The sequence below is a fragment of the Triticum urartu genome, chromosome 4A (assembly GCF_056163025.1).
Source record: "Triticum urartu cultivar PI428250 chromosome 4A, HENAU_Tu73, whole genome shotgun sequence".
NCBI classification, from domain to species: Eukaryota; Viridiplantae; Streptophyta; class Magnoliopsida; order Poales; family Poaceae; genus Triticum; species Triticum urartu.
In genome coordinates, this window is record NC_141876.1 from 600,586,699 (window position 1) to 600,612,868 (window position 26,170).

Genomic DNA, 26,170 nt, shown 5'->3' on the forward strand with positions numbered 1-26,170 from the left:
TCTTCAGCCACAAAGAACCCGATCAAACCATACCGATTGCATAACTTATATGCTTACATATAAAAGCATACCTAACCAACATCAAACCCAAAATAATGTTAACTTATATGCTGAAACATATAACATCATACCTAACTTAAGATAATCAGCAGCTTCCTCCTCCTTCAGCAACTGTGCCCATCTTCACTTCTTCAGAAATTTGAGGCGGCGTGAGCGGCGCACCACACACGGAGAAGCCTTCTTCTTGACCACCGTTCTATTGGACAGCTGCGCCACCTAATCCTGAGCCACCTCCTCTTCTTCCACCTTCACTATGCTAGGGAGGAGGGGAAGGAGGTCGACGTCGATGGGCATTGTCTTGCCACCCTCGACGGCGACCGGCTCTACCATCTACACAGCGTCCTCCTCGCCCTCCTCATGGTCCAATGGCAGCACTGGCTTCGACACATGGCAGACCTGGTAGTCCGGGCTGACGGGCACAGGGACAGCGAGCTCGACGTCGACGCGGTCCGCCCTCGACGTGATGCGTGCTGAATCTGGCCGCAGCGTCATGGTGGTGGAGCGGTACATCCACCACCTTGCGCGCTGAACAGGGGAGTCGCTCAGCGTGGCCTCTCGGATTGCCCACATGAGTAGGACAACCGGCAGGACGCCGCGGCCGTAGGGGAAGGCGCGCTTCCTCTCGGCGTCGGTGAGGACTTTGACGAGGCCACGCGCATGGTTGACCAACATCTCCGTGCTGGGGAACCAGCCGCACACCTCCGTCAACTGCGCGCGCCACCCCTCGTCATCGCCGGCGAGGTCCATCATCGCTCTCTGCCAGCCGAGGCTTCTCTCCATGGAGGCGGCTGCAGCGGTCGCCGGCGAGGGTATTCTCGATCTACTGTAGGTGGGGATAAGAGGGGAGTTCGAACCGGCGCCCGTGGGAGGTGGGTGAGTGTGTGGTGGGGAGGAGAGTGGTACAGTTACTTATTTAATGGCATTTAGGACGTGGGCAGGGGAAATGTACAATAATATTCTTTCTACCTCCCGCCCCGGTCATTACACAGTAAAGAATTTTTTTGATTTTTGTTTACAAGGAAACATCTTACTTTATTTAAACAAAGACTGGGATCTCGTCTGCTAATACACTAAGGATACAATCACGGGGCCAAAGCCTCCAAACCAAAGAAACACAAGCGCCTACAGCTACCTTAGCCGAAGTATGAGCCGGCTGATCAACACAGTAAATAATTGAAGCAAGTGTTCTACTCTTGTTCCTTCTCCACTTTTCTGCACCTGATAGAAGACAAGCTAAGTTAATAAATGGTACAAACTTTAATAATCCACAATGCATACAAACACTTACTTCTGATTTTGTTTGCATTTCTTGCTACGTCTAGTGTGTCCTACCAATTTGCAAGCGCCGCACCGGGTTTTCAACTCATCAAAAGAGAGTGGTCTACCATTTTTCAAGACAGGGCGGCTCTCATCTGCCTTTGTTGCACCTTTGCTTGACACTTTCATAGGGATCTTTAACCTCAATCATGTTGCCTTCACCATCGTCCACATATTCAACTGCACACTTACTGATGTCATTTGTTTGCTTCAACACATTTTCCTGTAGCAGATCATACTCATGACTCTTAGCTATCACAGCCTTCAAACTCTCCTGTAACTGATCCCACAAAGCAGGGTGTTTGCATGCCGCATGCATAGCTTCAGACGCTAACACTCTGACCTCGCTATATTTCATTCTTCCCCCGGCCCCAGTCCAACCAAATCCCAACAGATCGCTTGTGCGCCTCGCGGGCAGTCCCAACCTTGCTTCTTTCGTGAACCGAATAAGAACTAAACACTTTGGTATTTCAGATATGTTCAAGTGCTTCAGTACATGGAATATGTTCTTGCAAGGTAGACCCTTTCGAATCATTCTTCTGCAGCTGCACCTTATAGTTTCTGCGGAATTTACTGGTGTATACTCCACCCAAAAACGGCGCTTCCGGTTATTCTTCCAGGCCACGATGTACTGCTATGATCCGTCTCCCAGCTTAATTTCTACAATCTCCATGCCGTCAGTTTTTCTAAGATCATCTTGCAACATATAGAAGTTTGCTGGAGTGAAGACGTGAGAAGCAGCTTCTTAAGTTCCCTCGAGCTAGTAACTGGCACCGGTAAACTCTGTGAGGCAATGCAGTCATCTCGCGCCTCGTTTTCACGGATATGCACAACGGCGTTCTCATAGTGCAAAATCATATCCACCAGGGTCATTTCACTGTCTAGGTGGAGGTGAAGGCATGAGTTCAGGCTTTCACTCCGTTGGTTGCTTTTCATGCCAAGCCAAAACCCCTCAGTTAGATATGCCGCGGCCCACAGTCTCCTCTTCTTATACATCGGCCTCAACCATGTTACAGTTTTTTCCGACTGCCATCTTTTGGAAAATGCGTGCCATCTCTCCTCAAACGTTGCCGTGGACGTGCTGTAGTACAGAAGAGTTCGGAACTCCTTCAAGGACTTGTGACTGAGGTGAATCTTCATATTTTTCTCTATGTGCCACGTACATATACGGTGCCACACGTCTGGCAAGACTTCGCGAATTGCCTTGATCATCGCAGCGTCGGCGTCTGTGATAACACTCTTAGGCATCTTTTGACACATGGACCTCAAAAAAGTCTGTAGAAGCCACACGTATGTCTCCTCGGTCTCGTCCGAAACTATGGCACAACCAAAAACAGTGGTCTTCCGGTGATTGTTAAGATCAACAAAAGGTATGAATGGCATACCATAGCAGTTCATCTTGTACGTGTTGTCAAATACAAGCACGTCGCCGAAGTCCTCATAGTCATGACGAGACTGGGACTCGCACCAGAACATCCTATTCAAATGTCCTTCCTTATCTAGCCTGTACTCGAAAAAGAAGCTAGGATCCCTCTGTTTCCTACTGGCCATGATGCCTATGGCTGTGGCAGCATCACCTTTTGAAAGCAGCTTCCTCTTCTCCTTGGCGCAAAGGTTGTATATTTCACGCCTGGTAAAACCAACACCGCCGTACCATACATGTTTGCTGATGAAGCAATCCATCATGTCGTGAATTCTAATCCTTGCAGCTCCCATGGACATTATCTCATGCTTCTGGTACTCTTTGATTTTTCTGTGGGACCAAAGAAAAGGTACCTCGTCCGGTCCTGCCAACATATGGCTATGCTTGTCCTCAAAACTTTCAACATACCAAACCCCACGCTTTTGGTCAAGCTTGACGGTCAGGTGCGCTTCGCAAAAGCAACGTGTCTCGGCTCTGAGCCTACGGCTGTGTCCTTCCTCGGTTAGCAACTTGCTGTCATGTTTCCCTTGTCTTGAACAAACAAACCACCTATAACGCATATGACATGACTCTGTTTTGCTATACCTGACCTTATTCTTTCTAATGCTGAAACCATTATCTCTAGCATAGCTGTTGTAGAAATCATACGCAGCATCGTGAGACGCAAGGTCATTTCCATTATCTGCATGAACATATCCCTCTTATCATCTGCACTGGCAGTATCTTGGACATTCTTTGCCCCATCATCTTGTGTCACCTACACAATCAAACCACAACCATGAAAACAGATTTCTAAGGTTTAACATTACTTACTTCCATAGAACATTGATTACACACATACCTCACTCATGATGACCGATGACTCGGACTCCCCAGAACCAGGTGCATCTAATGATTCGTCATTAAGGCCTGTCTCCGCGTCGGATTCACCGTAATAGTCGTACGCATTATGACATTCGGAAATGAACTGAAAAATACAACACAAATACATAATTACTTATCATATAATATTCCAAAAGAAATTCAATTTGCATGGCAACAAAATTTTTCACTTACGTACCTGACTAATGTAATCTTCATTCGAGAGCTCCGAGTTGCTTTCCTGATCATCATCAAGCTCATCGATCTATAAATTTTCAACACAAAGATTTAATGTTGTCGGATGCCACCAAAAAATTACAACATGACAATGCAACTCACATTAAGATCGTCCCATTCGTTCCCATTCTCTGACCGATCTTCACGATCTGAATTTTCATCATCTGACCAATCTTCTATCCAGTCTTTCATCAGTTCTCCAAACTCCATGTCTACCATGATATCAGTTAACTCCTCGTCCGCCATTTCCTACAACCAATATTATGTATCATCACATGTGCAAACATTATCAATGATGAAATATAAAACACATAGCACACGATCACGGATGTTATGTAAACAACCACAACCGAGGCCGTTCAGATCTGCCCAACTTAGTAAGGAAGATGGCCACGGCACCCATCGTGATCACTTTCAATCGCGAGGAACTGCACGATCTCAAAACCTAGCTTGATCTGTGATTACCTCTGTCGCCGGATACCTAGGTCAGCCGCCACATCAAATAACGATACCGGTGGTGCGCACAGCCGACGGCAACCGACGCTACGTGAAACCAAATCATGAGGAGCAGCACTACCGGAACAAGATCCACGATCGCATGCGCCGCCGGGTAGCTAGGTTACCCGCCCCGCTAGGTTAACGACTACCACTGGCGGCGGCAGTTTGTTCGATGTTGCCGCGAGCGAGACTAGAGGGGGGACGTGGGATGCGGTACCTGTGCGCGCTCGTTGAAGATTCACGATGTTGTCGCGCTCGCTGTCCGACAAGATCGCCAGCGACGAGATAGCCGCCGCTGGAGATCTACTACGTGACTTATGGAGCTGCGTCAATGCTCGCGAGATTGATGGAGCTGCTCGCGTGAATGATTGGATTCGGCGGGTCTTACGTGGACATGGGGTTGTGTGATGTTTTTTTTTCGGACCAGAGTACTGTACGTATACGTTCTGGGTTATACAGGGCTAGACAGGGCTTGGATCTGGGCTGCGGCGGGCCAGGAAAAAAACAAATTCGCGGGGACAAAAATACCCCTCTGAAATTAGGTTAGGGGGGAGCACTGGAGCAGGGCTCCCTTCTGCAATGAATCACAGCGTGTACTTGTACTACATGACAATGGGAAACAGATTTCTGCAGAGCAGACGAATAGGGTGGTCTGCTACGAGTATGTACTCAACGGTAGCCTTACCAAGCACATTTCCGGTAATAAACTGTGTTCGCTGGGCTGCACGTCCATTTCCTAGAAGCATGCAGTGAAAAAACGAGTTCTTCAGTTCATACCTTTGACCAACCTCTTTCTCTTTGCTTTTTAACAGATGCAAGCTCGGGATTGGATTGGCACACGCGTTACAGAATAATCAAAGGGACATGCGAAGGTTTAAAGTACCTGCATGAGGAGAACTCCACACTTCACTTGAACCTAAATCTTGATAATATATTGCTAGATAATGATATGCAGCCAAAACTATCAGATTCCGGTTTATCAAGGCTACTTGGTGCTGCAACAACTACGACGTCAATGAGTTATATGGGTAAAATGTAGGTTGCCTCATGCCAAAGCATTATGTCCATCGATTGCCACGGAATTTTAACAAGCTCGTATTTTCTTACTACCATTTTTTTTAGTATTTTTTAAATCTCTGATGTCTAATTTATGTTGTGAATTTCAGTTACCTACAATTGCTCAAAATTAATGTATTATTCTCAACATGCACTGGCTATGTTGTTTTGTAAACTCACGAATAATTATCTTGCAAAAATAACAACTTTACTCTACATGCATGAAGGGGATATATGCCACCAGAATATATGCATCAAGGAATGATTACAAGGGGGGTTGACATTTATAGTTTGGGAGTTATAGTCGGAAAGATAATGGCTGGACATGAAGGATACTCAAGTATTGCTGAATTAACGAAAAAAAGTTTTACTGAGCATGTAAGTATACCTATAAGTTCCCCTAATTATTTATTCCATACGATCGAAAAACTTTCCCATCTTTCTATCAGTTGAACCGTCCAATTTGGATATAAGAATTATGAATGTTGTGCACTTTTGCATTTTGTGTTATCATTCTAGCTCTATGTTGCAAGGTACATGATAATTGGAGGAAAAGACTACGTGGAACATTAAATCCCAGACTACTGGAAGTTTATTGCAACCAAGTCAAGAGATGCATCGAGATAGCACTACAATGCATCGACCAGAGCCGACAGAAAAGGCCCACTATACAGTACATTGTTTCTGAATTGATCAACACTGAAAAACTTATAGGTGACCTAGAGCACCAGATAGAACAGGTCCGAACACTTCTGGAATATTTGAAGTTCCCAATTATGGGAAATTACCTTATTGGCATATAGTGCATATGAGTTTTTTTTTGCTGAACAATTGTTAGTTTTGTTTGTGGAAAATTGTAGTGGGTAGAATTGATCGCCATCTGTTAAGGTAGGCCCTATGGCCAGTAAAGGCCGTTAATAGGTTTGATCTCATATTGTTGATTGTCAAAATTTGCCTACATAATTGACCTACGATCATAACTACTTTTTTTTAAGGATATTTATCCCAGCATAAGGGATGAGCCAATGAAGCTATCCCTGGAATTTCTGAAAGATATTACAAATGCTTTTGCCGATGAGAGGAAGCTTGGCAGTGGTACATTTGGAGACGTTTATAAGGTACTCCCTCCATTTCAAAATATAAGGTGTATTAGTTTTTTTTCAAAACTTAAAGTTGTGCATGATTGACCAAGTTTATAGAAAAAACGCATTAATATCTTTAATACCAAATTTGTACCATTAGATCCACATGAAAAGTATTTTCATATTTTATTTATTTTATATTACGGATGTCGATATTTATTCTATAATCGTGGTCAAACATACATATGTTTGACTTTCATGAAAATTGATGCACCTAGTATTCTGGATTTGTGTGAGTATATAAATAAAAAATGACACACACAAAAGTCTAGAATTTGCACATGAACACGATGATAAATATACTTGACCCCTTGTTATAAAATTTAATATAAGTATTGTAGAAGTTATTGTAAATTTGATTTTAGGACAGTTTCCTGGAACTACAATGATTATGACCGTACAAAAATATTAAAAAATTATGCCTTTAAAGACTCGAGTAGGTTTCACAATAAAAGGCTTCATGAGAGGTAAAGAGTGAAATGGGCCCGATTAACTCAAACTAGTTGCACCATTTAGGCCAAAAATTCAGTGCGTGACCCTAACACCCTCTTCCCACTAAATTCCCCCTCCCGGTCCCATCTTCTTCCATTCCGCCCCTTCTCCCCCTTGCGTTGCATCCGCATCCTCTTCCTCTGACCCTGCCGCTGTACCTCTCCGGCCGGCACACCAGCATTGCCGGACCTCTGCAACCAGCACCGACGCGCCCGCTCGCCTTTCACGACGGTGTCGTCCACCCAGGACCCGTCCGTTGTCAGGTACAATCCGCCTCCTGTCGACGTCGTCCATGGCGGACACCATGCCCGATAGGTGTTTGGTCAAATACCATTTAGCTAATTTTTTAGCGTCATGTCATTTTTTAGAGTACGAAGGATGGCAAGGTACTCGACCATCGAGGATGAGTTGTTGTGGTTGGCCGTATCCGTGGATTTTGTAGGCAGGAGCAGAGGAGGGGGGGGGATCTTCTGGCCAGCGCGTGCATGGTTTGTTTCATGCGCGAAAGCACATTGCATCCTACAACATGCACATCATCCAACAACACAATGTTAGGTTGTTATCGTACCGACGGTATGCCATCTGGACCTCCATCACCAAGTTTTGTGATGACATGGTTGGTAGGTTGGAGGCATGGTGGCTATTGCGTGTGGTAGAGAAGGACATCGTACGTTTTGCTTCTTCTTGCTCAATTTGTTGATTGAATCATTCACTCAATGTTAGTTTATACATTATGTTGTCCGCACGTGCTGCCATAATGTATCACACGAAAGAGGGACGACCATTTACACACACACACACTGTTGGATAAAGCTGAAGGGGCAGTATGTGTGGCCGACATGATCCGTTCATGAAAAACTTGTTGAACATCCGGTTAGTCTCGTTGAACTTGAACTACTATTATACTAGACTTATTTGCATGCTATGTATGGATGATTTGTGATATTACTATTCAAACTTCGATGAAAACTGCCGTGTTTGCATGAACATCGTCCGGTTAGTTGAAACGTTGTTTGAAATGTAAGCGGACAAATGTGGCTAGCATTGGATGGTTGGACCCTGCATCCGTATCCGCGGACTGGTCCCCCTCCCTCCCATCCGCGGATGGATGCCGGAGCAAATTTGTGGGTCAGTGTTGGAGATGCCCTTAGTCCATTACTCAAAGTGGTTGTACACTTTGGGTGAAAACTCAGGAAGTGAACAGATTTAGGCCATGAACTCGTTTAAGAGGCTAAAAATGATTTAGGAGGAAAAACTTGTGTGCCTCAAAATTACTTGTGTGTGCAAAATACCCCCTCCCACACATATAAACAACAACAAAATAAATTGGCCCTCGGTGGATCAAACGTGAGACCTCGTGATGATCTCCGTACAAAATATTAAAAAAATATGCAAGACCCAAGTAGGTTTCACAATAAATGACACCGTGGGAGGGAAAAAATGAAACACCCCATTAGTCTATTAACAAGTGGTCATATTTATGCCACGAAGTCGTTTAAAGAGGCTAAAATGATTTAGGGTGTGTGTGCGGGAAATGTTGGCTGCAACATCAGCGAACCTTGGACTACACATTTCTGTCTCATATTTCCAGGGAAGTTTCTATTAAATTAACCATGTTGGCAAAATACTCTAGCAGACTATATTAGCCATTGGTGGATATAAAGAGTGCACGAGCTAGCCCGTCCCAAGTCTGTTATCACTATATAGCAATGTACTATGTATCACTCATAATAACAATCATCTAAAAATATTTAACATGTTTTTCAAAAAGTTCAACATGCTTAAAAAATGTTCAACATGTCTTAAAACAGTTGCCAACATATTTTGAAAAAAATGTTCCAAGTTGTTATTTGCTGATGTGCATACCTCTTCTAACGGATTATTTTAATTTTGAGAAATACACGTTGAATGCACAAATATATCTTTCACAATGTTTTTGATTTTTTTATGTCAAGATGCTTGGGAAATAAAAAAAGGGAAACCTCAATGCACACTAGAAGTTTTTTCCAAGTTCATGTCCCAACTCAACGTGTACTTAAAATCACCAGCATTAATCATTTTCCAAGTTCATGACACATCTGACATTCGTGTACTCGTATACTCCCTCCGTCCGGGTTTATGAGGTTATAGGACCAAGGCAAGGTACAACAATTACTCATGTATAATTTTTTTCCTGCTCCGTGTCCGATTAAAGTGCATGGAGGTTTATCCTCCCATAATTAGATGTAGCAGTTGGAGTTGTTCGGTGGACGTGCATGCATCTGCTACGAATTTCTCTCCTCTTATTTATCAAACAAGCTAATTAATGACTACTACCTCCATCCTGATTTATTAGTCCCCCTCTTATTTAGGGTCATATTTTGACCATATTTTTAACCAATAAAATACAAGTTATACATAGCATAAAATATATTGTGGCAAACTATGTTCAAATACGAATCCATCAATATAATTTGTGGTGACATGTGTTAACATTTTGTTAGTTAAATCTATATTCAAAATTTAGTACAAAATATGAAGGGGATCAATAAATCAGGACGGCGGAAGCTCGAGTCACGTAGAATCAGGAGGGATATTGAGGGAGAAATCTGCACTTATCATGCAGAGCAAAATTACGAGGCCTGCTCTTGGGCCCAATAAACCCAGACAGAGGCAGTAGTTTATCAAAGTAATGGAGATACAGTATTGTAGCCTTTGACAAGCGGGGGTGGTAGCCCAGGGACAGCACCCCTGAAAATGCAGAGCCACATGCAGCCCCTTCACTTGGAACTGCCACCGCATCGCATTTCAAGGCATGGCGGACGCGTCAGTGCACATGTATTACCCGAGGTTGCCGCGCAAGCAGACATCGTTGTCGCCCCCTTCGAGCGAGAGGAAAACACTACAACACGGTAGATTATGTAAGGCACTTTAAAACGCCTCTAAAGGCCCCTATAACGAGTTTAAGTGGTTGTTTGGATTAGGAGAATTAACATTGGGTTTTGAGGAAACGGATTTCATGAGAGATTATTAATTAAGTAATTCTAAATGTTGGTGAAATAGGGGGTGCAAAAAGATGGACAAGTGATTGCCGTGAAGATGCTCCGTTTCATGTCAGGGATTGACGAAAAGCAATTTAAAACTGAATTTGAGCACCTTAAGAGGCTGAATCATCAAAATATTGTGAAATTAGTTGGCTTCTGCAATGAAGAAGAGCAAGTACTTGTACTCCATGAAGGGAAAACAGTACGTGCATTTGAGATACACAGGGCACTCTGCCTCGAGTTTGTGCCCAACGGAGGCCTCGGTAGGTTTATTTCTGGTATGTCCATCTCTACAAATGTATGTTCTTTAGCTCTTTGACTTATTTTACATCTGATTGATATAAATCTACAACCAAAATTGCATTCTCAAAATACTTCCTATATACTGCTCTTGCAGTGAAGCATGCTGGACTAGATTGGTCCTCACGGTTCAAAATAATAAAGGGGATCTGCGAGGGTTTAAAATACCTTCATGAAGTTCATGTAACACATTTGGATCTAAAGCCAGACAACATATTGCTAGACGAGGAAATGGTACCCAAAATCGCGGACTTTGGTTTATCAAGGCTAGTCGGCGAAGAAAACACCAAGATGACCCTATTTCCTCTAGGCACGCTGTAAGATTATTATTTTCATCTGAATAAACATTTTTCTCTTAACTAAACAATACTGATTATTTGTGCTCACCTTGTCATTATGCTCGCTTGCAGTGGATACTTGCCACCAGAATTCATAACCAAGCAAGTAATCTCATTTAAGTATGACATATTTAGCTTGGGTGTTATAATAAAAAAAGACGGTGGCTGAAATTTTCGACTACTCAAACATTGGTGACATGGACGACCTGGAATGTATTGAGCATGTAAGAATAAGTTTAGATTTACATTAATATTAAACCATTTTTAATGTATGTCACCAGAAAGTTTTAGTCCAAAATGTCATTAGTTCAACCTCAACTCCAGAATTCCTTTTGGATATAGGCTGCTAAAATTTTGCTCTCAAGTTTAGGGCCGGGGAAAGGCAACTTCTAAAACATGCCCCTTCAATTATTTTCTACTCTACTTACCTTTGTCCCCCCCCCCCCCCTTTTTTTTCTCTGGAAAAGAAGCTACTTTGTGCACAATTGTGTGGTAGGAATTAGTATTTCATATACAACTCTAATACTTAAGAATTGCTTACACAATGATATTCATGATATTTTTCTTTCCTCTAAATATTATAGTCTATGTTGGTCCACCACTAGCGAGATATGCAGTTTAATCCATCTTCATTTATCCAGATTTATTATGTAATTATTTTCCTATTTTTTCGTTTTTTATGATAATTGTGTGATATCATTGCCACCAAAACTAAACGGCACCAAAATCTTTACTTATGGGGAAAAATGCCACCATTGCTTTTGCTAAAGTTGTATTTTAATTAGGTGTGAACAAGAGCACTATAAATCTGTGAAGTCTGCTTTATTTCTTGGCTCCAAAGCTGCTTGTTATACTAGCTTGATTGAGCATTTAAAAGTTGCATTGTCCTTTGGCCCCTGCTAAGAGTTCGTTGTAGTTCTTCCACCCCATATATGCCTCCCGCTATGGAGGGGTACACATACACCGCGTTCCTACCAACCATTGAAAGGTTGATCCGACTTGGTAATACACACATGACATCCAACATGTTTTATCCTTAGTCGGCTAGGGATACAACCACCCCATTAACTACCCAACATATGGTTGGCTCTCCGTTTCAAACAATTTCACAAAGTTAATTTTGGAAAAAGACCATATGATAATGCTATTTTCTACTCAAGTGCTGGCTTATTCATTAGTGGGCGTTTGGTTTGAGAAACCGGATGGTGAATAGACCGCCATAGCCTAACTTTCTTCTCTCGTTTGAGGATTGGATTGAATCACCTTGTCCACTGTAAGCAAGTCTACTACTCCCTCCGTCCGAAAATAAGTGTCTCAACTTTGTAGATAATTACATCTAAAGAGCTCCTCCTAAGACCGAAGTTCATGCATGCTTGCTGTGGTGACGATACACACTATTTGTGATGTCAACTGACATCATAAACTATGCAAAACACACAGTTTTTGTCATACTCATCACATTAAAACATGCAAGCGTGAATGGGTAAGGTTGACATCACAGTTTTTAATATCTAGCACCGCCACTGCACACATGGATGAGCGAGGTGGCTGGGCAGATTATAGATGGGGGAAATAGCAGAGCCATCAAAATAAAAATCAATGTGATAAAAGCACTTTTTTTAGCGCGAGCTTCACTCCGTTAACAAAGAGAAAAATCATAAACACCATTTTCCAAAATTGTGAGGAAATTCAGAAAACTTTTTTTGTTACTACAAACAGATCTCTTGTATTCTTAAGAAATTCCTTGATGTAATTGGTCTGGATATATATAGCAACCTATTAACATACATGTACGGGTATGTACTCTATGTTTCATTTTTGAAGGTGCACCAAAACTGGTGCAAAAGGTTACAAGAGGTACCGATGTATCCATCACTTGAAGGAGATTGCAAACAAGTGAGGACTTGTATTGAGATTGCAATAAAGTGCATGGAGACTGACCCGCGTAAAAGGCCTACAATGATGGACATAGTTAGTCAGTTGAACAGTGTAGAAACTATTGAAATTGATTCACCAGTGGAAAGAAGAGGTAAGGTTATTCTTCTTTTTTATCTGAAAAATACCGTCTATATTTTCATTTCCGTATAAGAGCATTATATGGTTTAGAACCATCAAAGAATTTGCAATTTATAAACCTTTTATGAGCTCAACATATTATGTTTAGTACTGATGATGATCCAGATCTCTTGTGAGGTGGATCAATGTTAGAGAAATTTTAGATATCATTAAATGCCTTGTTGGAAGTAACCTTATGTGAGTATGAGAAATCTATATATCTTATATAGACAAACTCCACTAGCAATCATTAAATAGATTTTTTTTCTGCAATCTCATGGAGCCACATCATCAGAAATATCAGAGCCCCTTTTTTTTCTATCAGCCCATGCACTTCCTTCATCCGTGGTTGTCCGATTCACCAGCACAAAACAACTACTAATCCATACTGCTCCCACCAATAGTTCCACTTCTTATGCACGTCCAGCCTTCTCCACTTCATCTTCTCAATCTTTAATACAAAAATCCCAATGATCAAAAACTAGTGCCAACCAACACCTGACGCCAGTTCTTGGCCTACTTTAAAGTTTAAACTTTCTTTTATCTCTACTGCAGTATTTTTTTTAAATTTTACTGTACATGTTTTTACTGAGTGCTATTTATATTGTAGTTGTAGACATGCCTCATCAAGCAAGTGAACTGGAGACCTTGGAGAGTATATTGATTAACACAAGTGCAGAGCCGGCTAAGCTAACATATGCACTTATAAAATCCATAGCAAGAAACTTCTCTCAAGAGATTGGCCATGGAAGGTTTGGAGTTGTTTACCTGGTATGATTTGTCCTTGATTGCCTCACGAATGTCCATTTTCTCATATAGGAGATGCTTATGTCATACAAATACCTTGAATAAAACAGGGAGTTCTCCAAAACAGGAATGTTGCTGTGAAGAAGCTTTCCTCACTGCAGGGATTTTCTGATGAGCTATTTGCAGATGAGATTAAAAGTCTAATGATGGCAAAGCACAACAATATAGTAAGATTTCTTGGCTATTGTTCAGATACGCAAGAGGAACTGTCAGAAATCAATGGAAGATATATTATGGCAGAAGTACCACAAAAGTTTCTCTGTTTTGAGTATGTAGCTAATGGAAGCCTTCAACGCTATCTTACAGGTAGATAACTTGCAGTTTCATTTACCTATGTTCTCATTAAAGGAGTGATATCACACTTTAAAGTTCGGAATTTAATTTTCTGAAGTATTGCATGCTTTAGGCTGTAGTCTAACTTTGATTTTTAGTTAAAATTATGAGATTTGATCATGTCCTAGAAAAGGAATACAACCATTACAAACTATAATTTTAGTCCCTAACAAATAGCTTCACCGTGTAGCGGTGTCAGACAAGTCATTTCTTAAAGGAATTAAAGCATCTTTTTGTTGCAGCATTTCAAAAAGATAGGAATAAGAAAGCGTGTGATTGGAATGTTATGCACTCTTGAAGCCTACATGAAACTACAAAGTGCTTTACACACCACAGGAAAAAAATAATGGAACTGTAGCAAGAAGTTTGAGTGGATGGGAATTTTTTTCCTCCAAAATAGAGTGCAAAGGAATCCTTAGTAGAAGTTCTTCATGGTTCCAATCCCACGAATCAAATTACCTACACAGGAAGAAGCCCTAACCACTTGTGTGAATACTCTAACATGCTCAAGATTTGGTTCCTATTTTTGTTGAGAAAAAGGCTTTCGCCCCGCTATATTGATATAGCAACCGCCCGATACAACCAAGAGTTCAATGCTGGGGCAAACAGCACAAGCATGCCCAAAAGAAACAAAAGAGAAAGAAGAGAGAAAATAACGTCAACAGCATCGGATCGACGAAAACGAAGATAACCCAAAACCGTTGCGCCCACCGGAGATGTACCACACCTCGCTCCAGGCACCTCGAACCTCCGCATACCAAGCAGCACCTTCAGGAAGGAACACGACGACGACGCTGCTGCTGCCCGGACAGGTCCTAGGGTTTCCCCCGGTACGCGGAGGGGCGTGGGGAAGGGGAAGACCCGACGCCCTTCAGGAAGGAAGGATGGCGCCCATGGGCGTCACCGCGTCGGTGCCGGCAAGCCGGCCCGGATTTCTCCCATCCGCCAACACCCACAACCCCGAACGGTCCGACGCGCTCCACCAGACAAGCCACCCACGAACGTGCGCCACCACGGCCTTGCCATCATCACCGCCGCCTCACCGTGGTCATCGAAGCGAGACCGACGAGAGCGAGAGGGAGTAGCCGGGAACGAAGAACGGCAGCGAGAGCAACCACGCCGGAGGAGACAACCTCCACCGCCATCGGTGGTCACCGACCGGACGCGGCAAGGGGAGCGTACCAGGCGCTCGAGGCCCAGCCTAGCCCAAAAGGGGCTCGTGAAGCACCCGTCGCCGAGCTGCAGTAGACGTGCCGCCGACTCCACCACCCCCCGCACGAGCCGCGCCACCACCGGCCCCGCCGGAGCCGCCGCAGGCGCGACCGAGACAGGCCCGCCCAGACCCAGATGGGGCCCAAAAGGGCCCAGATCTGGGCCGGGAGGGCGCCGCCACCATCCATCGCGCCAGCGCGCCGCCAAGTGGCTGCGCCAGCGCCTCTAGGCCACCCGGAGTAGCGCCGCCAGGAGCAGCCGCCGCTGCCGGAATCACCGCTGACCGAGGAGCACCGCCGCGGGACGCACCACCCGAGCCGTGGCACCGCGCGCGGGGAAGGAACGGCCGCCGCCGCCGTCAACACCACGCGGGTAGGGCCCGGTGGCGCCGGACGGCGGCGGCGGGAGGCGGGGAACGGGAGGGGGGCGCTGGGGGGCGGGGAGATGAGCCCCCGGTCGCCTCGCTCGGGGAGGCGACGCGGGGGGCAGCCAGGAGGGAGGAGGGAGGCGGGGCGCGGGGTGGCGCGCGCGGCCGGCCGCCGGAGGCGCGGGAGGGGAGGGGAAGGGGCCGGCGGCGGCGGTGGAGCGAGGGGGGAACCCTAGGAGTGGGCTCTTCGGGCCAAACTTCCCTTCTTGGTTCTTATTTTTGTAGTCATATGATGTACATTTCCTGAAAATGTTACTAATTGTGTCTTCAAAGTATGACTCTTACATTCGAGAGTGCATAGAACATAGAGGCTAACTAACTTATTTAGCATACAAATACTATCAATAGAGAAAAGTGGGTATATAGTACTCAAGGTTTGCAATAGGTTTTAGTAAAGACAACCTAATTAAACATTTCTGCCTTGACAATCTATCGCCCAAACTGCGAAATGTAGGAAAATCTATGAGGATGTTGTGTCCTAAATGTGATCTTAATTGTGCAAACATGTTAACTATTTGAATGCCATTTTTCCTTATTTCGCAGAGAAATCCCATGTAGACCAATGGCAGATCCGCTACAACATTATTAAGGGGATATGTCAAGGTATCAATTATCTTCACAAGGAAAACATAATTCATTTGGATCTCAAACCAGAGAATGTTCTGCTCGATGCTCACATGGAGCCAAAACTTATGGACTTTGGTTTATCTAGATGCTTCGATGAAGGACAATCTAGAATTATAACTAAATTTATTAATGGAGCACAGTAAGCTAAGCTTCTTCAGAACTCTTATTTCATGATGCCAAATCTATCCAATGTGCATTGAAAGTGCTCTAACTGTTATGTCGTTACACAGGTTATTCATGGCACCAGAAACGATAGAGACTGGAGAAATGTCATTTAAGTCGGACGTATTCAGTTTGGGCATAATAATAATAAAACTACTATTCGGGGATAACACCCATGATATGAAAGATGTAAGGAATTTTATCTCATCATTCTAGTTGATTTCGCTGAATCATGACCTTTACAATTTTCATGCTATTATTGCGTAAATAGTTAAATACTCAATCCTAGTTCACTTCAATAAGAAAAATGACTTGTTTTCATTGAAAAGCTACCACTTCTGATTAAATTAAATTAGAGGCTTTTGAGCAAGATATGGAAATCAACAGCCATAAGTTCTAATGTTACATTTAAAATAATGCCCTTGATAACGAAAATAATTCACAATGCGCTCACCAAATGTGTGGAACGAAGAAGGGTGGAATGAACTAAAAAAACAACACATGAATTAAAAAGCGCTTACGGCTAGTATTTCTGAAGAAATGATACAGATAGAAGTCATAACACAAACAGGGAATAATCAATTACAGCGCACCATGGAAACCTGAAAAACAAGACGACAACAAACAACAAAGGTAATTTTGACCGAAAGTAAATAAAAGGCAGAATTAGCACTAGTATAATGTGTTGGGTGCTCCAGTTAAAACAGTACATGTGTTCTTTCCCAAAAAAGCAAATATAATGTGACAATTACTTTTGCTCGAAGTGAGGACTATCTTCTTGTGGCATTTTGCGAATAAACTTTGAACAAACTAAATTAGTTTGTCTAGGTTAATTTCTGACGTAACAAATGTCATTACATACTATATTGAGTTTGCATTAGTTTCAACTCCTATTATACCGTTTCATGTTTCAATGCGATGTCATCTTTGTTGTATGTTTAAACTTCGCAGTGGGATAAATCGCTAAAGGTGGACAACCCACAAATGAAGATATGCGCCAAGATTGCACAAGCTTGTGTGGATGCATACCCATGTAATAGGCCTAATTTAGCTCACATAATTCATCTTTTAAATGCATTAGAGAGCACGATTCAAGGGGTATCTCCGGTTGTTCAAGAATCAACAGTTGGTCCCGGATATTCTTTATATCAGGTATACATCATCATTCAATACACGGACACACATATACGACCGTGTATGTTTTGGATCCTACACATGGATTTCAATTTTCCATACATTCCTACCTGTTTTTTTTTTCAAGCTCAATTTCCTACCTGTTTAGCTGGCCATAAGTTGATTTCACAATTACAGCTCAGCGTCCACCCTCCGGAGTTGTTCTTTGCCTTCGAGCCAAAAAAGTCCATCTCCTGCTTGCTGCAGCTACACAACAACGGGGATAATCACATATCATTCATGCTACTGACCAAGAGCCAGAAGAGATACTTGACAAAGCTCCCTATCTGCGGTGTTGTGCCACCAAGGTGCACCTACACGCTCGCTGTGACAACACGCAAGCATCAACAATCACAACTGGACAACGATGAGCATTTCACATTGCATAGCTTCACGGTTGGTGATCATGACCTGATAGATATTGACCAAGGTTCGGTTGTCGCTGAGTACAACTACGTCTTTAAGAAAGCCAAGGATATGGGTAGAGATGAGGTGCAAGAGGTGGTGCTGCCAGTTACTTATGATCCACCAACTGGAGGGACCGTGTCTGAGGTAAGCCTTATTAGATGAAATACGGTATAAAAATCTTCTGCTTAACAAACATCTTCATTCGTTTCTGTGGGTTTCCTTGGGTTGACGCGGCAGCCAACTCAATCAACAATTGAGGTGATTTTTCCTTTATATTTCCCTTCTGCTTGTTTGTTTTTTAGTGAATCCCACACATAGTGCGGATTCACTGACGATATATGCCTGGTGTTAAGTTTAATTGGATTTGGATGTTGAAGCAGATAATTGCCATGCCGAATACTCAGCAAGTGTCGTCCATAGATGTGCATGTATCGGAGCCATGGTGAGTGTGCACATTCTAGTTTCGGTCGTTGATCTTGGTGTGGGTGGGCACCAGAATGACACGACAGAATTTGTTCATGTTCAAATAATGCAGGATCATGACAACGCATCATGGGGGTAACCTTCGTGTTTGGAACTACCATAAAATGGTACGTGACCGAATAGCATTCACTTTTGAATCAGTAATGCGGAGGCCGGAGAAACAAAATCTTCCATTATGTCAAAAACATATTTTGAACTGAACAAAAGTTGTGCTTTACCGATTCACAGACATTGTTGACCTCCTTTGAAGCCACAGATGAACCAGGCACGCATACTTTCATTGATTTTATCTCACTTGATTGTTTACGACTTGACATTTCGTTGTTTACACTTAACCATACAAAAATTTACGTGAAATCATATTTGACCTTGTAGTTCAAGCAGCTAAATTTATCGCGCATAAGAAATGGGTTGTCGCTGGCGATGACAACGGGTATATTCACGTGCATAATTACCATGAAGACAAAGGTGTCAGGAGCTTTCCTGGTCACGATGGTTCTATCACATGTTTGGCTGTGCATCCAACACACCCCTTTGTGCTATCATCATCTGATTATGATTACCTGATTAAGCTTTGGGATTGGGAAAAGGACTGGGAGTGTACTCGAACATTTCAGGGGCACACTAACAGAGTGACTCAAATAACGTTTAACCCAGATTACCCCAGTAGTTTTGCCAGTGCTTCTGCGGATGGCAGTGCCATGGTTAGTTCCTTTTGTGTTTCCCCCTATCTTAATTTTACTAGTAACTATATATGGCCCATTGATTCTGAACGTGTTTCTAATTGATAGATCTGGGATGTTAATTCCGAGGACCATGGCATCACATTGGATGGGCATGTGGAAAGCCTGGTCTGTGTTAATTACTTCACACGCCCTGGTGGACAGCATCTGATCTTCGGCACCACAGACGGGACTGTGCAGGTATGTTCCAGACACCCAATTTTTATTTGGTGAATACACTCTTGTGAAGCTGTCACCCATATACACCTACTGTTTGCTGAATCAGATCTGGAACCTGGAGATTAGTGAATGTGTTGATAAGCTAAAAGGGCATGTTGGATGTATCACTGCCGTTAATTTGCACCCAGAGCTTCCGTTGCTGATTACAGGTTCACTTGATGGGACTATTCGGCTATGGAACTCCAGTAGCTACAAGTACTGCTTCTGCCTTAACGGCCACATAGCTCTATTTTCTACTTATGAGACTAGTCGTATATATGTCTAGATTGAGCTTCTTAAAATTGATTTTTCTAACCTTGCAGTCTTGAGAACATAATTCGTTTTAACCTGGGTGAAGTTTATGCTTTTGGATTCATAAAGGACTCGACAAGGTATTGAGCAATTCCATGTCCTTTCTTTAGCTTAGTAGGGAAATTGCTACTTCCGTGCTTATGTTGCTGAACAGTGTGAGTGGAAATGAAACAAAATTTGAGCTGCGTAATTCTGTCTAGTTCAATGTACAGCATTTTAGAGGTAGATATATGTCCTGAGTAAGAACTGGGACACTCCAGACTGTAGATCAATTGTCTACTGCTGCTACAAATTCTCTGCCAAAGGAGAGCACTTCATTCCTAATTCTATACATAGATCTGGCGTTCACACTTGTTCTACATGTACATGCATGGGGGGAAGTACAATTATGCACATATGTGTGGTAAACAGCTTCATGTTTTGTTTGACGAAATTCTCAACAAGTCAATAGCTTTGCTGATATTGTAGTAATACAGCCAAATAATATTTTCTATTATTCTCTAATATTTATGTCATGTTATTATTTTATTTTAGCTGAAATTTGTAATGAGGGAGACACTTCTTTGTGTAGGATGGTGGTCGGATGCCAGCAAGGAATAGCCATGATGGATTGTCCTTTGCTCTGAAGATCATGATTTGGTGGCAGAGGACAACAGCAAAAATTCATGAGCAGAGTAAGTTACTAAGTTTAGGAGAGGGTACTGTTCGATGGAATCCAACAGAGATATCATACATTTCATGCAGTACCTAATGTACAAGCAACAATGGTTTGGAACTGCAGACAGCTCCTAGCTCTAATAAATCATAAAGGCTTCAATTTATTTATTTGCAACTAAGTGCATTTGTAAGTTGCGCGTCAACTACACAAGCTTTTTCAAACAGCTACAGAGTAACAAAAGAAGCAGCATACACCGTGCATTGATGTCTACTTTGTGTTCCTATTTCAAATGTCTTAGATATTCAGGCAGCAACAAAACATTATGATAGTTCAACAAGTACCTGCTTATAAGTCAATTCAGACGGAGGATCATGATAAGGATCTATCAGAGGTACACGGCAGGGTATTTTTCTGCTGCTGTCCTCCAAATATCTGGAACAGCCTTCCATCATGCACGGCCAATTCATTTCCACCAGGCAATAGAGCACTATCAAGAAATGGTGAACATTTTCTTTGAGGCAGGATATGTACCTGCAATGTGGATTTATGGAAGTTTCAGGCAAAAATTTCACATGTGGAGCCCAAACTCTGTACTCCTGATGAGAATCATGCCTACTTTGTAAATCTATTACCTACCTGCTTCATAACACTGAAAGACGTACACGTCACACAGATAGTTAAAACCTGACAATTTCTCATCTCCAGCCATGGAATTCATTCAGTCGCAATAAAATGCAGACTCCTACGAAGCTATGGAGAACCAGTGTTATTTTCCATTACCGCAGCTCAGATACGCTCTGTTAATGGCCATGACTTGTTACTGTCCGTCCTGAATTGGTTGCGGCGCTCTGTTGCACCGATTTGACGGCGGCTGACACCCGGTGAAAGCTAGACTGAACTAATTATTATACTTGTCTCTTTTTTCAGAGAAATTCTACTCCTTGATTTGAGAAAAAGAAAAATCTGTTGCCGTGTATTTTGGCAGAGGCAAATCTCCCCCAAAAGCTTAACGAAGTTGTTATTATTGCTTTCTCTGAAAGGGGGAGAGATGCCTGTCCTGCCCATTTTGAGGCCGCTTTAATTCTAACTGTTGGCTCTAGATATCCTGACGAGAAAACGGCGCCGCTCAGTCGGACTACCCAGAAAGGAAATCCGGAGCTGGAGTGACGGGCGGACGGGCGGGGACTAACCGTGGCGGAGGGCTTCAGAGGAGGCGCGGCGCCGGTGCAACGTGCCGGGGCACGCCACGCCGCCTCGCGGGGGCCGGCGCCGGAGCGGCAGGGCGGGGCGGGAGGAGGAGGAGCGCCGCCATTTGGCCGGCGAAGGCAGATGCGGAGTAGGCGAGGAGCATCGCGCGCGCGCCGAGGAAGGAGCGAGCGGCCTCTCTGGACTGGACTGGAGTGGGGTGTCACCCACGGGAGGGAGGGAGGTGGCACGCGCGTGCGACCTCGTAGTAGTAATAGAAAGGGAGGGGAGAGGAATGGAAAGCGAGAGCGACGGAGGAGGCGAGGTCGGTTTGTTGCGGCGTGGGGCGGTGGGGACGGACGGATGACTAGCGTACCAGAGTAGCAATCATTGCCGATGAATAAACTCGTAGATCAGAAGGATCAAACCTATAAACAACTAAACGAAGATGAATAAAACCAAATCCAAATAGATCCACCGAAGACTAAGATCCGACGGGGACAAACGTCCACACACCCTCCGACGATACTAGACACACCATCGAAACGGGGATAGAACATGGGAGACATTAAGGGACATCACCGCCGCCACACAGCCCTAACCAAGACGCTGACTCTAACAAGAACGACAACGGAGTTCTTCTTAATTCTCCGCATTTTTTGCGGGAAGCTTAATTCTCAACATCAATTGATGGAAGGAAGTTTCATTAGACAAAAGAATTGTAGTGGTCGAATCTTGTATTCATACGAGATTCTCATTGTTAGGTCAAATTTACCGGCTTTCCCTCCTTCCTCTTTGGAGAAGAAAAGATGTCTCAAATTCAGTTACGGAAGCTAGAATAGATTTAGTATTTTGGATATGCAAAAGAGAAACTATGCAAATATGGTAACGACGACATGTGTAAGCATCGACCTCTACGAGCCAGCACGAAGAGCACTTTTTTATTTAATGCTTTATTAGTCGTGCTATAGCATCCTCTATTGAACGTTATAAATGCTAGCAATTCGTAATTCCAAACCATCTTTTGTGGTATCTCCACCAGCAAAAGATTGACAACTAATCTAATATATACATTGTCGTCTAAGAAAAAAGCCACAACCCAATCACACGCATGCGATGATTCATGCAGGCAAGCAACTACCAGCTTTTTCTGTAACGCTGCCTAGCTCTTCCCCAATGCCTACAATTGCAACAAAGAAAAAGTAACACCCTACATGCATCGCATCCACATATCCATATCGGTACACACCATCTAATACATGTTTCATATGTATATATCATTTTTAGTGACTTTTCAACAACACACATAGTGAAGTAGTTGTACATATAATAGTCCGGTAGATAGTGGTCTTGGGCATGTTGCTCTCTTAGCGGTGGCGTAATGTGTGGTGGTTGATATTTAAGATTTTATCTAAATGTTCTCATAGGACAGCTTCCTAGAAAAATAGAATGAATGTCAAAGATATTATTCACAACCTTTATGCAAATTAATGTGAATGTGTGACATGTCACATAGTCCATGAATATATAAAAACCCAATATATAACTACACACCATCCCCTACAAATTAGTTTGTGTTTGCCTTCACATGCAGGAACGTCATCTTTACACCAGTTGTCTAGCTGCTCCACATTCAACGTTACTATCTCTTGGGAATTAGTTTTCTTGCCATCACATCACATGTAAATTAGCAGCTTCTTTTTGCACCAAGTTATTTTGTGGCGTTTATTGACTTTTGCTCTCCCAATTATGATAGTGTTGAGTTGCGATGAGGATAACCACTTATTTACCATCCCGGTTCAAAGAAAATTGCCAATTTACCAAGTAGGACAATTTCTTAACTTAAACATTCAATTATCCTCAAGCAATTTCCTTACTTAATTTTTGCATGAATGGGAACATCCATCTTTATCATAAATCTCACACCTAATATTTCGTCCTAAGTGCAGTTTATAAAACTGCAACTAGTGCATCAAGACATCAAATTAACTATCCAATCAACGTTTGTTTTAAAAGGTGAAGATTCTAAATCGCATGTTTTCCTTCTCAAAGCAACATTTGTTACCACAAGAATTCTTCTCACAAAAGCAACCATATGTACACCTAGCTTACTTCTAGTTGTTCGTAATTTCCCCACCTCATCTTCTCAAATGCCCCCTCTGTCCTCAAATAGGCGGCGTATACATTTAGTGAATAAGTCAATGTTTTATAAGTTTTCCCAAGCATATGTATACAAAATCATTAAAATAATCAATACCAAATCAATATTGATATATTCACCATTAGAGATATTATCATAACATGTTTATTCAATATTATAGTTTTTCATATTTTCTCATTTATATTTGCTCAAACTAATAAATAATTAATTTTTAAATATAATCTATACGCCACCTATTTGAAGATGGAGAAAGTAACATAGAAGGTTGCAACATGTATTTAGTGTTGGATCCTATCTCTAGGATTTTGACCAACCAATCACAAGCATGCATGCGTACATGAATATAGGCAAACGACTACTACCTCCGCCCCAAAATATAAGACGCTTCTGCAGTTCAAATTGAACTGCAAACACGTCCTATGTTTTGGGACGGAGGTAGTATATTGTTACATCCACACAGGCAAACAATCATTGTTGTCCACAACATCGTCCAAGACCTGGCCCAAGATCTAACCCTCCTGACCGAACCACCACACACACCCTGCTCACACCAATCAGCATCGCAGGGAGGAGGCTGAAAAGGGTGATCTTAATCCACGCCACCGACGCCATCGCCTCGCGTCACCAACCAAACATCTAGGCTGAGTCCTAAGCCAGAGTTAGGACAACCCAAGCTACACACCTAACTTCAAAGTTGTACTTGCATCTATGTTTATTTTAGGGATGTTTGCATTTTTTTATGAGGGAGGACAGTTGCATCTATGTTTGGTTGGACCCATGTAAAAGATGTTCTGTTATTTTCTAGTACTACCGTAGTTAGCAGAGTCAAGTTTGTGTCCCAGTTTGCACTAATGGCAAATTTAATTGTCCGTTGGTACACCGTCCTAAGCCGTCATTAATGTTTTCATCAGTACTGACTGCCAAGACAAAGCATTAAATTCAGCATATGTGTATAGCTGATTATTCAGGTGTTCGCAATTAATCGTGTGGAGAAAATCAAAACTTTATATTTTTATGAAATCAAAACATACAAGTGAAATAACTCACTGTTTGCATGGATTTCCGATCATTTGATGGGTGTTGTTCAAAATAAATACTAAAATCAATTGACGGGTAGAATATGCAGGTGGGGGTGCAAGAAAGAGCATGCACCGTGCTGCATATGTTGCGAGGGTTGCATGGACCCATTTCTCATTCAAGGCGTGCATCTAATATAGAACCTGGTGCCATTGCATCTAGTAGGTGGATCATTATAACCTTGTACCGCTGCCCCTTCTATTATTCAGTTGGGGCCTTTTGCCTGCCTTTCGGACCATGAGTAAGGTGGTCAGGAAGTGTATTTGCACTAATGCCTAATTCTTTATTTAGAAGAAAAGACACTCAAAAGCATTTTAGATCTGGTAATTATTAAAATAAACAGTTTCCAATACAATGAAAAGACAATTGGATAAATAAAAAGTAAAACAACATTGAAAATCATACTAGCATTCTTCCTCCAATTATATGCTGCCTGCTAAAGATTAAAAATCATATAGAACAACGGTAAAGGAGAGGGTTCAATCATCCCATGCCTAAAAAAAGTTACTTCACTATCCCACTGCATAGAGGTTGTTGTATTTGCATCGCTCCTAGTGATGTTTACATGACACATAGTTCAGTGGATGTATATATGCTATTCGAATAGATAGTGGGATGTGTATGGTATTGAAGTATCGACATGTGGACATGTTCAATGTTCATATAAATTTTGGTGGGTGTAAACTGTAAAGTGTGGTGGTTGATGTCTAAATTAGTTCTTTTAGGGTATTTTTGTAGGAAAGTTCTCTAAGATTTCTCATAATTCAACTTCCTATAAAACAGAATGAACGTTAGAGATACTACAGTTAATGTGAATACACATCGCATATCACCTGTTTGGCTCTACATTCAAGCACATCATCTTACGCTACTCCTTCACATTAAGCCACATCATCTCCTCATAATTAGTTCTCTGATACCACATTGCATGGAAATTTTAGCAGCTCCTCTGCACGCTAGCTATTTTGTTGCCACCAAAGCATATCACTTGAGTCATATTTTTTAAGCACATCAATTGGATTCTATTTCATACCATGTATCTAGGCTCTAGGGAAGTCGGATGAGAGAGCACACTCGGCTAATTAGTCTAAAAGTTTCTCCGACTCAACAAGAGATTTTTCTGCTGAACATACATTTTTGACTCCAAAATGACTAGAACTCACTTGAAAATATCAATTACATTTATTATTGCCACAATGTTGCATGGGTTGTTGCAACACATACTACTTTACTTACCTTCTTATTCATTGGTATGTTATTATTGGTTGGATTACCTAGTATCATTATTACATAAATAGGGAGAATTGGAGTTGAGGTCTCATGGGTCGTGAACTTCTTCATGACATAGATAAGTGGGAATGGGCACAACAAGGCTGCAAAGTCGGCATCTCGTTGGATCCTA

General features: G+C 42.5%; 3 protein-coding genes and 1 pseudogene across 3 annotated transcripts; 2 read left to right on the forward strand and 2 right to left on the reverse strand.

Annotated features, from left to right (window-relative positions):
• Positions 1-1,188: 1,188 nt before the first annotated feature.
• LOC147977142 (protein FAR1-RELATED SEQUENCE 5-like) lies at positions 1,189-3,060 on the reverse strand (annotated as a pseudogene).
• A 242-nt stretch (positions 3,061-3,302) lies between these two features.
• LOC147977143 (uncharacterized) lies at positions 3,303-4,176 on the reverse strand. Its single transcript, XM_087521075.1, has 4 exons — positions 4,001-4,176; positions 3,861-3,926; positions 3,642-3,767; positions 3,303-3,557 (listed from the first exon to the last, which is right to left on the reverse strand). The coding sequence occupies exons 1-4, from the start codon at positions 4,142-4,144 to the stop codon at positions 3,303-3,305; spliced, it is 591 nt and encodes a 196-aa protein (XP_087377201.1). The 5' UTR covers positions 4,145-4,176.
• A 463-nt stretch (positions 4,177-4,639) lies between these two features.
• On the forward strand, positions 4,640-10,916 carry LOC147977144 (cysteine-rich receptor-like protein kinase 37). The gene is made up of 5 exons (XM_087521076.1): positions 4,640-4,756; positions 6,448-6,570; positions 10,129-10,387; positions 10,507-10,726; positions 10,820-10,916. The coding sequence occupies exons 1-5, from the start codon at positions 4,640-4,642 to the stop codon at positions 10,914-10,916; spliced, it is 816 nt and encodes a 271-aa protein (XP_087377202.1).
• Positions 10,917-12,676: 1,760 nt separating this feature from the next.
• Positions 12,677-20,692, forward strand: LOC147977145 (uncharacterized). Its single transcript, XM_087521077.1, has 15 exons — positions 12,677-12,776; positions 13,413-13,573; positions 13,660-13,915; positions 16,125-16,347; positions 16,439-16,493; positions 17,322-18,095; positions 18,189-18,209; positions 18,332-18,393; positions 18,487-18,570; positions 18,632-18,699; positions 18,810-19,138; positions 19,226-19,357; positions 19,443-19,591; positions 19,699-19,767; positions 20,259-20,692. Exons 1-15 carry the CDS (start codon positions 12,677-12,679, stop codon positions 20,311-20,313), a joined length of 2,538 nt encoding a protein of 845 aa, XP_087377203.1. The 3' UTR covers positions 20,314-20,692.
• Positions 20,693-26,170: the final 5,478 nt, after the last annotated feature.